This window comes from Hyalella azteca, unplaced genomic scaffold, assembly GCF_000764305.2.
Source record: "Hyalella azteca isolate HAZT.00-mixed unplaced genomic scaffold, Hazt_2.0.2 contig2622, whole genome shotgun sequence".
In the NCBI taxonomy this organism is placed as follows: domain Eukaryota; kingdom Metazoa; phylum Arthropoda; class Malacostraca; order Amphipoda; family Hyalellidae; genus Hyalella; species Hyalella azteca.
The window spans coordinates 41,945-57,465 of record NW_025932889.1 but is presented as its reverse complement, the minus strand read 5'-3'; the positions used below and the strand labels follow the sequence as shown (position 1 = coordinate 57,465).

Here is a 15,521-nt window from a genome sequence, read left to right as displayed (position 1 = left end):
TAACATACGTTTAAGAATTACTTTTTAAAGACAACACTTCTAAAGAATCCAGTGTCTCCATTGTTAAAGATGTACAATGAATTTCTCATTTTATTTTCGAAATTAAAAAATTAATTTTTTAAAATTTTGTAATATATACAAAATTTTCAAAATTCTTTATTCTGTCAATTGATTCATGCATTGCCTCCGACTTCACACAAGTATGCAAAATTTCAGATCAATTGGACAGGTGGAAGTGAGTCAAATATCATTTATTAGATTTGTAGCTGACAAAATTATTTTGTCAATTTTTTTTTAATATTAAAATTTTTTTTTTAATTTTCAAAATTATTTGTTCTGTCAATTGATTCATGCATTGTCTCCAACTTTACGCAAGTGTGCAAAATTTCAGATCGATTGGACAGGTAGAATTGTGTTAAATATCGATTATAAGATTTGTGGAAGACAAAAAAACAAACAAACAAACAACAAGAAGTGAACTTAAAGAGAAGTGTTGTAAAAATAAAATATCACATGATATGTATCCCTTCACACAGGCAACAGTTCAACTGTCTGACTTCCTATCGCTAAAGAATCGCCCAAGGCGCGATACAATACCATGCACCTGTAACTTACATATGCAACACGCACCTGTAACCTGCGTATGCAACGCACCTGTAACTTGCTGTATAGATGTCATAATTTACGGTATACGAGAGCTCCTACAGTACATGATATGAAATACCTAAGTAGTCTTATTTCTGGTAGCTCTGAATATAAAATAAGAGTTTATTCACAAATTGTAATCCTTGTCAACATGTGTAGTAAATTAGATAATTAGATGTTTAAAAAGGAACTGGGCGAATCGTGGCCAGCAACTAGAAAGCCGCTTTAAAGGATCAGTTTAATAATTTGTAAGCCTGCAACATGAACTTTGAACTATCTAAGCTCCATGAACGACTGCGGAAGAAACGTCTAGGTGTGTGGTGTGACGTGTGTTATTCAGCTTGCAAAGAAACAATAGGATTTGCTCGTCGTGCACCAATGCTGAGAACAAACTCGCCCTTACTTACAATATTTATCACGGCGAGCGATATTTTTTGAAGCTGGCCGAAGAAAGGATGGATCTTTAAACAGTTTTGGCTTTGATATAGGCATAGCAAAATATTCGATTGGAATACCTCAAAGCGCCTCATTTTAAAAAGCGCCATAGGCTTAATCAGGAGGATCATTTAATTGATGATGTCGAACTGAAAGTGGTGATATTTGGCCTCTAAAGCAACAAAAGAAAAAATAGAAAATTGGAACGTTTTTGCATTGTCGGTCAATGTAATAAGCGTCTAGGGGCTGCTTCAGTAGAACCAAAGCAGCCTCCAGACACTATATTATTGCGCAATAATATTTTGGGTGCTTAATTAAGGCGGTCCCGGAAAAACTTCTACATTTACCAACCGATCTTTATGTAATTTCACACACATACGTTAAAGGTAAAGTAAAACAATTTAATCGCATGAATTTTTCGAAAAAAAATTAGAGAAAATAAGAAAAAGGCAAAATTAATTAATAGAAAACGGCAAAAAAGGAGGTACTCTAAAAAGTTTATAACTTTTGCAAATCACATGCTACAATATTGAGACACATTTCATTCAAGCTGTAACAAAATTATGCAATGGCTCTATAGCCCCGAATTTCAATTTTCCTCATCGTTTTTAATATTCATATCTGTATTAAATATTTATTTAATACAAGTTCAAAACTGCATTACGCACAAATTATTGCTTGCACATCCGCGATATTTGCTTTCTTGAACGCGCATCGTTGGTAGCTTTCAAACGAGCGCAGACACTTTGCAATTAATGCAAATAAGGATCAATAAATACCATTTTACCATTTATAAATAAAAATTTGTAAATACGGTATTGTTATAAAATGGTTATTTTATAAAAGTTCAAAACTGCATTATGCAAAAATTATTGCATGTACTGTACATCCATGATAGTAACTTTGTTGAACGCATCTTGTTTATAGCTTTCAAACGAGTGCAAGCAATTTGCAATTAACGAGAGTAATGATCTATATATACAGATTTAATTCAAGTAAATCTTTAAACATATTGTTGAAAAATGTTCATTTTATATATTTTTGAAATTGCTTTACGCAAAAACTAGCAGCTACAAAATGAGCCAGGAAAACGTAAAAGGCAAAATTACCAATTTTCACCAAGCCATATGCTTGGTATCACAATGGTATGCCATGCTTGGTATGATGAGGCCGGATGAGGAGACAGCTGTTTTTTTAAGACTTCGAAACACTGAGAGTTACTGGGAACTATTCACATGAATTGATTGATAGTTGAATTTAATGTTCAAAATACGACAGGAAAATACTTTATTCAGATTTTTTATTCGGTCTTGGAGCGTTAGTAAGGTAGCATTTCTCACCATAAACGATCAAGATAAACTCGAGGAGACGTTTATTGACTGTGCTACCTCTGAAGAGGAGGTCGGTCCGTTCATGGAGGAGGAGAGCTGAGTTCTGAAATGGTCGACTACTGAATCAATTTTTCTAATAAGGAACAACTGCAAGAAAATTAATCCGTTCTGAACTTTCACTTTCTTGGGAACAGTATTTTTGCTTTTAAATTACTATCAATTTAAAGAATCGTGAAATGGGGAAAGGATCTTATACCCGTTAAAAGAGTTTCCAACGTCAGTAAGTTTGCCATTCATCAGGTTTAGGAAATGTCTTAGAACATTTCTAACTAATCACAAACGGATTTTTTTCGATAACTTTGTTTCGTGAGATCCTGTCAATGATCTATATTCGAAATGCATTGATTAATTACATTATTTATATTCATCGTTTACTGGCCGCAAGGTAAATTATAAGCAGTGAGCAGAAAGGCCGCATCACTGGCATTTTTAAATAACTTGTACTAACTAAATCATAAAGAGGATGGTTCCGGAAAACACTGCACTAACATTTGCCGATACTTCGTTCACGCTTTTATTCTGCTAAAAGTAAACAAAGACCACTTTTCAACTGGCAACAAACATCAGAGAAGTGTAGCATCAATGGTATATTCTTCTCAGATTTCAATCCGTTTCACTCGCAGTGTTAAACTAAAGATACTGCTGTAAATCTCGACATTCAAAAGTCATATATTGCTACGGGGATCCGCGTACATACAAAACTATTATTAACCGATTTTCTTTCGGAGGCGAACGAGCATTTTGAATGAAAATTCATCATACTATATAGTTAAGCATGAAGTAAAGCACATTGCTACTTATTTAAGCTTAAGGAGTAGCAGACTTAGGTAAACTTCAAATTTTTAAAGTGAATTTAAGGATAATGGGTGGGAACAATTTGATTTCGTCGCATCACCAGGCTGACAATAATTTAATCTCGTACAGTGAAGAAAAACTTATACTAGATTTTAAAAATGTGGCCGAGGTTTATCCGCTAATTTAATATTTCCGGATAAAAACTTGCATGATTAAACCAAAAATATTTCGATTTTAGATTAGGTATAACTGTTGAACTATCCAGCTCAAGCTCCCCGTCAAATAGTCTGGGTTCATGACATTAATTATAGTCAGTGCCCCTCTACACATGTAATGCCGCTCTGCATCATGCGACGCGCAGTTTCATATCGCCACGAGTCAAGTGCTATATGAAAGTCATTAGATCATGTAGCCAATGAATCGATTCAATTGGCGGGACATAGAATTACATAAGAGGTGGTGGTAAGCTGCAGTATAAGATTGCACAAGCAGCTATTTCCACTCATTGAATCAGAATGCATTGCTTTAATAATTCTCGTACAAACTCTAATTAATGGAAAAACACCTAATTTACCGAAACTGCGGGGATATGATAGATTGGGTGGAGATTTCTCTACCAAAATTTCTGCTCAGGAGGACGCTGGCGATGAGCGGAACGGTGAGCAGGAGCAGAGCGGCGGGAGCAGGAAGACCTGCGCCGTTGCAGCCGTCGGTGTCGCAGCAGTGGATGGTCGCTGCAGGCATGGCCAGCATTACAGGGAGCAAGGAGATGGATTATGAAAGTAACTATTTAACTTTCTTTAATACGTGAGATTTTTAAAGCGCGATAATCGAGATTTTCGGCTCCGAGAAATCATCACTATTATACGGCGATAAAATGCACGACATTGAAATTGATCGGAAGCTTTTGAGTCAGTTCACGACGGCAGTTTGAATAGCCAACAGGTTATCAGTCAAGCAGGTTAGCTGGCTTGCAGGTTTACACGTGGCTGGCGAAAAGGACAAGATCATGCCTACAGCGCTTATGAAGCGACAAGGGCCAAGTTCAATTTATGAATCACAATTTACAGGGACATTTCTAGAGCAATTTGAACGTCATGAGACATACCAATTGTACGTTTCGTGCTTCTCCAAAAAAAAGTAATTATTGGAGCTAGTCTTTGAAGCAAAATCAGGATAGAAATCTTAAAAGTATTGCAAGACTCATTGATAAATGATTTATAGTTCAACTTGCCTCTATATAAAACCAAAACGTTTTTACACAGCGGGAAAGGGCGAGTGGTTTAATCACAGATTTCCTTGTCATAAGATTTAAGGTTTATAATTGATTGAGTTTTCTCTCCTTAGTAACGTCGTGCCGTTTGAACCTGCTGCCATCATTCTAGTAGTATTCCCCATTATCAACCTTCAAGACATAAAGAAGTGCACAATTTACCGATTTTTAATTATTTATTGCATTTTGAAATAAGCTCACTCACCACCCGACATGTTGCTGTATTTGTTCCGATGAAACTTATCGCCTCCAGGGCAGAACTGTTTTGGAAGACATGACTTCTCGACCAAGTCTCCCTGCTCCCCTTTCTGCGCAAGATACAAGCGGGGAATGAGAAAGAAAATTTCAGGCTTTATTGTTCGGTTGCGCCTTTAATGCTTCAAAAATGCGATAGTCAGAAAAATGTATTAAACATCGCCAATTTGATGTCGCCGTGGCTATTCATTGTTATGCGAATCTTCCTTCACAGGATCTATCTTGCTCTCATTTACATTTGAAAGTTCATTCTGCATACATAATTGTTCTCGTCGAAATACATGTGTAATGGTCAAGGGAAATTATATTTTCTATGATTAGTTTTGATTTCAATAACATTAAATAGAAAGAAATGGTGAAATGCTACCGAAAATACACGTGCAGAAATGCTTGAATTATACGTTAGAGGAAAATAAATCAGTGGCTGCACCATACGATGAAAAGATAAAAACCACGCGACTTTAGGAAACGTATAGTTTTTTTTCATTCGAATATAAGTATCGTCGCTTGAATAAGGCATGAAGCTTCGATATTCTTGGGCCTTGTGATTGCAGTGCAGATCTACTTCTGCTCAATAGGCTTGGTTCGGACGTCCAGTTTTTTATCGCTCGATCTTAATAATGAGATCGTATCTAATATGACGAAGAAAACTTCTATAACGCCATTTTGGCCAGATTTCGATCTTCTACCACTTGGCCATTTTGCTGATTTCGACCAGAATTTTCGCAACTAGTTGCGAGTTTCGAGCCCCCAACACGCGCTGCTCATAAACCGGGTGATTTTAACCACATGGCCACCCCCAGACTAAAATGCTGTGCGACCATCATAATGAAAGTTTCCCTTCCAATTATAGAAATGGTTTACTATCGTTCATTCATATATTTGGATGGCTGGACGCCTGCAAAAGTTATAAACATGTGCATGTATTAAGAAAGTGAAATGAAAAATAGAATATTATCGTTAGTGACACATGCCCTAGCAACTGCACTCGTCGGTCAAATACACCTCCGTTTTATACGACGCACAATTCATTGAAACTTTTCCAATTAATTGCAGTTATTTCTGATTGCAGCCATATCGAGACTTACTAGACAAGCGTCGTGTGCAGGAGTTCTGCACTCGGCAGGAGCTGCCGGAAGTTCTTGGCGGCAGTCTGTACAGAAGTAGCACTTGAGTGCTAACGTGCCGCTTGCCGCCATCAGGAACCATATGAACGATGCGGTAGACATCGTGGAGCCAAACCTCTGAATTACACAACTGGTTTATTATTAAAAAGTATCAGGTTAGTCTGGCATCGATAATCCCTGCAATTTTGGAATCACGAATCAAGTTCATGAGAATTGAATTAATATATTTGATTATCAGAGAAACGTCCGTTTAAACCCTCATTTTGCATATGAATCCCATTTGGCTATCGTTTTAAAATCTAAAACAACTAATGAATTTTTCAAGCTAAATTAGTATATGCCAATTTAAGAACCAAATTTAGATTATTTGTACAAAATTTCTTCGATTTTGAAATATCTCAATATTCCCCCTCTTAGACTAAATTCCAGGTCCAGACAATATCCTGACATCATAAGTGTGATGGACACGCGCCCTATATAACCACCCCTTCATATTTGCGGCGTCAAGCTTCAAACAAACAAACAAACTTTTGGAAGTATATATACGTATCACATTGGTGATAGTGTTGTGAAGCGTCCCATAACTGAGGTTTGACACACAAACTTCCTTCTTATTGTGCGGTGAGAGTGAACAAATTACACGTCTCAATTTCAGACCGCAGCGAGTCTGTTCAAGCATCGCACTTGCCTTTAGACTCGTTGATGACAAACTCATAGCCTGATACAAACTGATAGGAACGCGAGAAACAAAGCGCAACAGCTGATACGCGTTCGATAAGATAGTGACGCATCAGTGAACTGAATTTATTGCATTGGAGAGATTCCGCTCACGGTATTTAAAAAATGATGTTTAATGCATGATAAGCATTAGAGTTTCTATTTCCTGTAGAATAGACTAAATTGAGCAAATATTTCCTTTACTTGAGAGTGAGACTCATCTTGCCACCCCAATGTAAACTATGCCTCATAATCAAACCATTTCAAATTAATTAGCAAGCCCCACAATTGTTTGCGAATTCCTCTACATTGAAAGTTCTCAAATTTTATTCATATCGTAATCTAATTGGTTGGATTTCCAGGAAGAATAAGGATCTATGTTTGAGTAATTGATATTTTTGTTCGATATCGATAATGAATGAAGAACCAATGTAAGGACACATACAGTATTTCTCATTAAAAGTTAAGAAGTTTAACATGCAATGTCAATTCAGCTAGCTTCGATTTTAATACCTCGAGGTTCATAAATTCAATGGGTCTGCAACACAAAAAAGAAAATTAGCGACACAGTCCATTCAATTGATCAAGTCAAAAATCTTTAATTAATGATAATTAATGCTCAATTCTCCATACCGCAAAGAAGCTCGTCACATGGTAAATAAGATACCATGCATTTAAAGTTGTCTGCATTATTATCACAATTGATTTTAAGCTACATTCTTATATTTTAAAGATGCCTCTGTCAATGGATACACAGCGCGGGGAAAGCTTCGGGTACAATTAAGGAAAGGGCTGCAGTGAAACACTGGTAATATTAAAAAAATGTCTGGGGAAAAGTGCACAGTCTAACGCTAACACAATTACTCTCACAGCAAGGGTCATGCGAATCCATTCCAATCTGACATCTACCATTTTACACCACTCTAAATTCCTAGTTTACTTACCATAAGAAGCTGATCCCTGATGCGGTCCATCATACAGCTACGGTTTCGTTGAATGGGAATTGCTTTCTTGTTGAAATCAAACTGCGTTGCTGTTCTTCCCTCAACAGAACTTTGTTGGTCGCCTCTATAGTTCACCGGACTTGGTTGTCCTGTTTTACGCAATCTATCTGGTTGTTCATTGTCGCTCAACCAAGCTTGGTTGCTCTTCTTTACTTAACCGAACTTGGTCGTTCATTTCTACTCTATTTAACTTCGTTGGTCTTCTTTACTCAACCGAACTTACACTTTTAATTTCTTTCTGCTCCATCTAACTGCATTTGTCGTTTTTTTTCTTAACGGAACTTGGTTACTTTTCTCTAGTCCGTATAACTTCATTTGACATCGTTACTCAAGCAAACTTGGCCTATTTTTTCTACTCCATCTAACTTTTTGGTTTTGTTGGTAGTGCCTCGTCACTCAACCGAACCTGTGGCGCCGTGAGTGTTTCGGTGTCCTCATGATGGCCTGAGTAGCCGCCTAACTAGCTAACTTCTTCGTTAACACTCCAAGATAATGTGACTTCTTCGTAAAAACTCTAAGCCCCATATATACTCCATGCACTGAAATTATCCTAATGTACTAGACTGCGCAAATATAATAATACCGTATTTCCATGCCTCTACGCACCCACAAACTCTCGTACCCACGGTGTGTCGTCCCTTGAGTTTATGCAATCAAAGGCCGTATCATGCCTTCCATTGCTCAACGACAGTCAGCTGCCCTCAACTTCTAACTTCTGGCAACGCATTCAATATAATAACATCAAGTCGCACATCTATTATCAACGCTGTACTATCATATAGCTTTTTGCGGCCAACGAGTATGACACACTAAGTCTCATTTGAAACCTATTAAAAAATTACTACGTCTAACACAACTGAATCTAAGAATCAATCTAACAGCCGCCTGAACACTGAACTGAATATTGGATGTAACTTTTCGTTTTCATTTGTCGATTTATCGTTTATTTAATCATATTTCTGGTCGTCAGTTGCTTTTTCGTGCACCGAGGACTTTTGTTCTCCGCGGGTTGCTGCTGTATTAAACCTAAAATTCCTCTTTTCCTAATGACTTATTCTTAATAGCAGGAATACAATAATAATTTCGATCATTTTCTCATACTTCGATTCTCGCATACTCAGTCGCGCTGAACCATCACGTCCCTTCATCTCCTTTACTGAATCGCCTCGCCATCACTAATAAATTTCACTATCTCACATGTTCCTAAACCAAACGGACATAGTGAGTTAGTGACTGAGGTGAGTTATAGTGAGTTAGTGACTGGCCAGAGGCAGTGAGTCCGCTTGGTCTAGTCACCTCGAAAATAAGAGACAGCGATTGAAAGCTTCATAATTTTTTTCAGATATTGAAGTAAAATTAAAAATTTCGATATGGAAACATTTTGCTCATGGCTTCACATCTACGAGATTGCAGTTGAAACGCAGATGTGAGTAGCTTGCAATTTTCAGTTACAGAAACAGAGTGCATTCCAACACATTTTCTCGACTGCCGTGGGGACTGTGGAGGCACGATATCCGTTCAAATGGTATTTGATAGCTGGGTCAAAACATTCATACTTCTGACACCATAACCAATTTTAGAGGAAAATTGAGATTTCACGGAATATTAAATCACATTTTAATAAAACTACTTTAATACTTTTGTCGTCGTGTTTTAGCATTGTCTGCAACATGACTCATGTGACAATCACATGAGCAAGGATTAAATTGAATCGTTATTTGTGTATCTACATTACAATCGTGAATTTATTCTCATTTTACAAAATAGAACGAAAGAAATGACTGAGACAATATAAAACATAGATTGTTCTGACAAATTTTGCTCAGCGCAAGAGGACGTTGGCGATGAGCGGAACGGTGAGCAGCAGCAGAGCAGCGGGAGCAGGAAGACCTGCGCCGTTGCAGCCGTCGGTGTCGCAGCAGTGGACGCTCGCTGTAGGCACACAAACATGAAAGAAGTGCGGACTAAATACGACAAAAAAAGACAAAACGAAAGTGGTCAAAACTGAAGGAATATTTTCTATAAACTAGTGAAGCGACCAAAATTGAGAGAGCTGCGGAGGGGCGGTAGTGAAAAACTCTGCCTCTCGCACAGAACTAATCGAGTCTAACATCCCCTTCCCAGTCGCCCCTGGCAGGACGGGCAATTTTAAGAAGAAGCGAAAATGAGATGTTTTGATGGAGGAAATCATAATATATCATAGCAAGATCTTTCCGCTTGTCTAGATCTTTCCACAACATTTCGTTATTATAAAGGGATTAAACGTATGGTAATCACTGATACATGTCAGGCATGCACACACAGCTACTGAAAAAGCACTCGCCTGGTCATCACTTACATAACCGTGAGCCCCTGACTGAGGTGTTGAAGTCATCACTTACATAACCGTGAGCCCCTGACTGAGGTGTTGAAGTCATCACTTACATAACCGTGAGCCCCTGACTATGGTGTTGATGCTGTTGACAACATTCATCAACGCATCGCCTCCTTCACACGCGCTCTTAGGAACGCATGACTTCATTACGATATCTCCAAGCACCCATTTCTGAACAGGATACAAAACAGGGGTCCAATTTAATTAAAATCTTGAATTCTATAAAATGAATAACTGGGATCCAGTGGAATATAAAAAACGGATCTTATTGTAAAGGATAAACTTGAGCATCCAGATCAATTTGAAGCCATGGGAATGCTAGATCATCTTTGAAGAGTCACACGAAAATTACATCTTATTTTCATTCTGTTTTTATTCATTTTTAATCATGACATCCTGATGTTAATATGGCTTCACCGGTAGAAACTATTTGCATAGTAAAATCTTTTCGCATAATTTACCATCTCTAGGTGCACTGACAGACTTCAATTTGATTTTCCATTGAGCTACTTAATCGTTTTTACTAGGACAAAAAATACTCCCTCCCAGGGTAGCCAACAGTTATAAACGTGGACGACGGAATTTGATGACCGGCACATTAATGCTTGTAAATCAACGCGAAGTATTCATTTAATTAGTTTGAAAAACATAGCCTAGTCCTGAAAAAATTGAAAAAAGGAAGCGATAAACAATGTTTTTCCATAAGCGATAAGAAAGAAATAAATATTAGTTTATTATATTCCGCTATCAGATATAATAAACTAATATTTTATTTAAATATTTAAATAATCACATTAATGCTGGTAAATCAACGCGAAGTATTCATTTAATTAGTTTGAAAAACATAGCCTAGGCCTGAAAAAAATTGAGAAAAATGAAGCGATAAGCAATCGTTAGAAATAAATATTAGTTTATTATATTCTGCTATCAGATAACCCGCGACTCATCTCGCATATCATCCTAAGACACGAACGATAAACCTACTGCCCATCTCGTACATCTTCCCGAGACACGATCAAGGATATAATGTGCAAGTTATCAACGATTAATCAATTCATTTCGGTTTACAGAAAATATTTCTTTCTTCCGTAATTGCCCGTTATTATTAAATCCTGAATGTGCAGGGATTGACAGCGTGGCGGTAACTTTTAAAAGTTGACATTTGCAAGTTTTTTTTAAGTTTAATTATTATTCAATAAAAATTTGCTGTGCTGCGCTACGTGTATATTCTATTTTGTGCATCTTATACATATGAATATCTGAAAACCTTGCAGTAAGAATGAACTGTAATAAAGCTGCTCCCGATTTCTGTTACATTATTTCACAATTAGAAGCAACCTGTATTTATAAGACTGTCTAATATGTAGCATAAATTGTATGAGCGTCATATTTCCATAACACCTGTCATATATTGAACGAAGATTGAAGAATTGAACAAAACTGCCCCTCTTATACAGACCGTTAAAGTAAAGTTGGTATTAGACGCACCACCAAATCCATTGGGGGAAAGAAACTAGCTGATATTAAATATTTCTGAAGAATGCACCAGAGAGACCTAGAGCTCGCCGGAGTCTCACCCCGCAGGCGTCCATGCTTGATTTATATACACCAGGGAGACCTAGAGCTCCACCAGGGAGACCAGAATACACCAGGGAGACCTAGAGCTCCACCAGGGAGACCAGAATACACCAGGGAGACCCTGAGACCCCCTGGAGTCTCACCCCGCAGGCGTCCACGCTTGATTTACACTCTGCAGGCAACGGAGGCTGCTCGTCCAGACAGTCGTCGCAGAAGTAGCACTTTAGGGCCCCGGTGCTGTACACAGCCACCATCAGCAGCAGCGAAGTAATCAACCACAAACGAGCCATCTGCAAATATTGTCACGCATTTAGGTAAGTTCCGTGTGCGATCTTGTTTATTTCTGCGGAAAACGAGCACTTTCCAGAAAGTTAACTTACGGCAAAGTCGACAGCAAGCAATTAAGTTCGCACCCGATTACTTTAGGTTTCATTGAGTACCTACTTCGCCACGAAGCTTTTCCCTGTCGATTTGTTGATACAAATTTGGTTGATTCATGAAAAGGCAGGACACAAAATTATTTATGCATGCAATCTCAAATTCATTGGAATGATTTGAAGATTCGACTTTTTCTTCAATACGTTTTATTAAGATATTTCGGTAAATCTTCGGAGAAGAAATTCAGGCACTGAACCTGAATTAAGAACAATAGGGACGGTTCAACTGCCGTCAATAAAATATATAATTTTAAGCGAATATCCATGTTAATTGCTCGATCTCCCATGCAAAAGCTTTAATTATTAATTGATTCTGGATAAATTCATGTGTTTTCAGCCATCAAATTAGGATTAGAATCATAAAAACTAAATCAGGCACAATAAACGAACTGAAAATATAACGTACGGCACGTTTAACTATGTTGATTATATGTACGCAATATACTCGAGCAGCAAATCGTTAGGCTAGTGCGTTCATCCACTAATTTATGTGTGGAACATTTTCTGCGTCAACGTTGTGACTAGCAATGAAAATAAGTGAATAAATGAGAGGAATAATTGTCTTAATTCCAGCCAACTGTGAAATTGAGATGCAGCGTTTTGAATCTGTGACGTCATCATATAGAGATCATTCCACGAATGCAGGTGAAAATGAAATTGTTTGTTTGGGTGATGATTGGGACTTATGTACGTCTACTTGCTAATAATTTGCTCTCCTTATCACTTTACTAAACTTTTTAAATTCAAAATAAAGCCTGTCAATGGATCCCCTTAAGTAACAATATCGTCGGCTGCCCAAGACGCAACTGATCCCCAGACGTGAGGTGGGTGGTTAACAACCGAGTCTTCAAAAAGCGGATCTGAAAAATAATTCATGATCTTCCATAATTTATGATCTTAAATAGTTTTTTGTTTTGCGTTATAAAACATTATAGCTATCGATAGCTTGAAAACACAGATAAATGCAATGGTTGAACAAGTTTGCTCGTCGCGCCGTACATTCTGCTCGCTCACTTTTATTTTTTAGTTTTCTTCAATCGCAATTTAATCAAGAATTTAGAAAAAAGAAATTAAAGTCACCATATCTTCACTGAAAGCGTTTCATACACCAAATAATGGAGTAGGCATTAGAAACGTTTTAAATGAAGATACTGTGAACGTACTTAGCATTTTCCTCGTATTTACATTCTTCACATATAATTTTAGGGCAACTGTAGAAATTCAAAGCTTGTAACCTTAACACGCACGGCTAAGACATATTCCTAGGGTTCATTACAACAACTTATTAAAATAAAACAAGATATGCTCTGAACTGAATTTAATCAAAATTTGGGACCCTTGTTTCATTTACGTATATCGGGTTAGTTTGTCACGTTTAAAAATAGGAACATATTCTTAATACAGATTTACTTAATTAAAGAAAATGATATAATAAAAAGCATCATCGTGAAAATTTCAGAGGGTAAAAAGTACGTGTAATATTAAATTAAACATTCCAAATTATTAAAATTACATATTTCAAACAATTTACACTGAATCAGAAACTAAAAAGACGATATTTAACACACATGCGTTATCCTCAAAAACGTGAATACGTTTTTCGATAAGACATATTAGGTGCCGGAATCATCAAAATGAACTTAAAATTAATAGAACACAATAAGTTATCAACGATATAACTTGATTATCGCAATAGTTTGATTGAACTTAGGCATCATATAACCAACAGTAATTTTATCTCCTAACAATTTTGTTACGAGATACGCTGGACATTATCATCACTCACTTGACTATACGAGAACATATAAGTTGACTATACGAGAACAAATAAGTTGACTATACGAGAACAAATAAGTTGACTATACGAGAACTCCTGCGTGCGAACGTTCGGAAGATACGGGTGACTCTGGTCTACTATCGTGCAAGTCGCATGAATAGTGAAGCGATGTCTTCACACTACACATCTCTAAATGAATCTTGAGATGAGTCACTGCTGATACGCTCTTGATAAGATAAGGACGCTGCGGCTCAGGATTTACACTAAAACTGTTAATTAAAAATAAGTGTCGAAAAATATCCAGTATAGATATCAGGAGAATAGTTTATAATGTATTTAATGCAAAGCTACGACTCTTGGAATATTCATGTTTTATTAACAAAGTTGAAACCTATCGTTTACATGTGGCAAGTGTATATAGATACAAAGCATAGAATATTATGATACTATCAATAAAATTATGATCTAATGTATTCACGTAACGTTTTTATTAATATAATTTACACACCTTGTGAAATTTTTCTTTGCACCCCGTTGAGTAATTTCTGTTAGAATGAAACTATTTGATTTGAACTATTTGAGATTTGAACCATGGTGTATCATTTGAAAATCAAACATTTAGATGGTCGGAACAGCGGCTTGAACTGCTTCTCTATGCTGCAGAACTTGGAACATTGCAATAACAGACATTTTCATTTCCGAGCATATCTTTGCGTTCACTTTTTCTGCGCCGAGTTCAACATGAGCGTCAACGGTTCTACTGTTATTTCTTTACCTCCTGTCATGCTCCTCAGTGCCTGAAATATTTTCCTAAATTGACTTCAAATTCATGCCTGTTTTACAGTACGGCAAAAGCCTTGACATAAACTACCATTCATAAATCAACGGGGCTTACAATTTCCATGTAACATGTATTGAATCAGAGCCCAAAGTTGTGTTTATATAAGTGATGACTGTAAATGAGGGTGTAGGCCGTCCGGTAGCACAGGCAACAAGGCGGCGGTCGAGATTCTTGCGCAGTCCCGTTGAACTGATCACGTCTCATCGTCATCGGTAAATTATAAATTCAACACAAATAGTCACAGATGGTTACGATTGGTGGTTTATAGCACTTTTATATTGTGATTTACGAATAAACCATTTATCTTCAGGGTAATTGATTAATTTGTAGAGCTCAACACAGCGATGCCTTCGAAGTGTGGGTAAACAATTATCAAAATCTAGCATCTAGCAATTATCAAAAGCAATTAGCAATTCAATCAATTAGCAATCAATTAGCAATCAATTAGCAATCTAGCAATTATCAAAATCAGTGTTAACTGAGCATCCACGAGAGCAGGTTGTGTGGTGCCTAGAGCTCCTCGATTGCTTGTTGTTTGCTCTGTTGCCTTGCACGTGCGTTGCTCCCATTCTCTCGTCTCGTTTTTGCTGACGCGGCGATTTTATTATTGACACGTCTTTCTACTGAGTGTGCTCGTTATTCTTTTGCGGCGTGCCACTTGCTTGACTTGTTGCACGTTGTATCCGATCTAGCATAAGCGTAATTTTGATTGTAGCCACAGCAGCCGTTCCGTCTTGGTCTTCGCCTAACCTTATGGAAACGGCCGAGGGATGGAGGGGAGAGGACGCGGGTGCCTGAGTTGCTCGACTGTTAACAACAGGAAGAGGACAGTTAGTTGTTCTTCGTGTGAGGGATGTTACCATCTCTCATGC

The 15,521-nt window shown here is 37.3% G+C and overlaps 2 protein-coding genes across 4 annotated transcripts; both read right to left on the bottom strand.

The window, feature by feature from the left end:
- Positions 1-2,114: 2,114 nt before the first annotated feature.
- LOC108666392 lies at positions 2,115-6,632 on the bottom strand. Its single transcript, XM_018153259.2, has 4 exons — positions 6,610-6,632; positions 5,883-6,038; positions 4,745-4,847; positions 2,115-4,000 (listed from the first exon to the last, which is right to left on the bottom strand). The coding sequence occupies exons 2-4, from the start codon at positions 6,021-6,023 to the stop codon at positions 3,837-3,839; spliced, it is 408 nt and encodes a 135-aa protein (XP_018008748.1). The 5' UTR covers positions 6,024-6,038; positions 6,610-6,632; the 3' UTR covers positions 2,115-3,836.
- Positions 6,633-9,027: 2,395 nt separating this feature from the next.
- Positions 9,028-13,992, bottom strand: LOC108666395. 3 transcript variants are annotated; one of them, XM_018153266.2, is made up of 4 exons: positions 13,864-13,992; positions 11,738-11,884; positions 10,067-10,187; positions 9,028-9,574 (listed from the first exon to the last, which is right to left on the bottom strand). In XM_018153266.2, exons 2-4 carry the CDS (start codon positions 11,882-11,884, stop codon positions 9,465-9,467), a joined length of 378 nt encoding a protein of 125 aa, XP_018008755.1. In that variant the 5' UTR covers positions 13,864-13,992; the 3' UTR covers positions 9,028-9,464. The 3 variants fall into 3 exon arrangements, with proteins under 3 accessions (XP_018008755.1, XP_018008752.1, XP_018008754.1); XM_018153263.2 differs by having other exon boundaries at positions 13,818-13,991; XM_018153265.2 differs by having other exon boundaries at positions 13,841-13,990.
- Between the last annotated feature and the right edge of the window lie 1,529 nt (positions 13,993-15,521).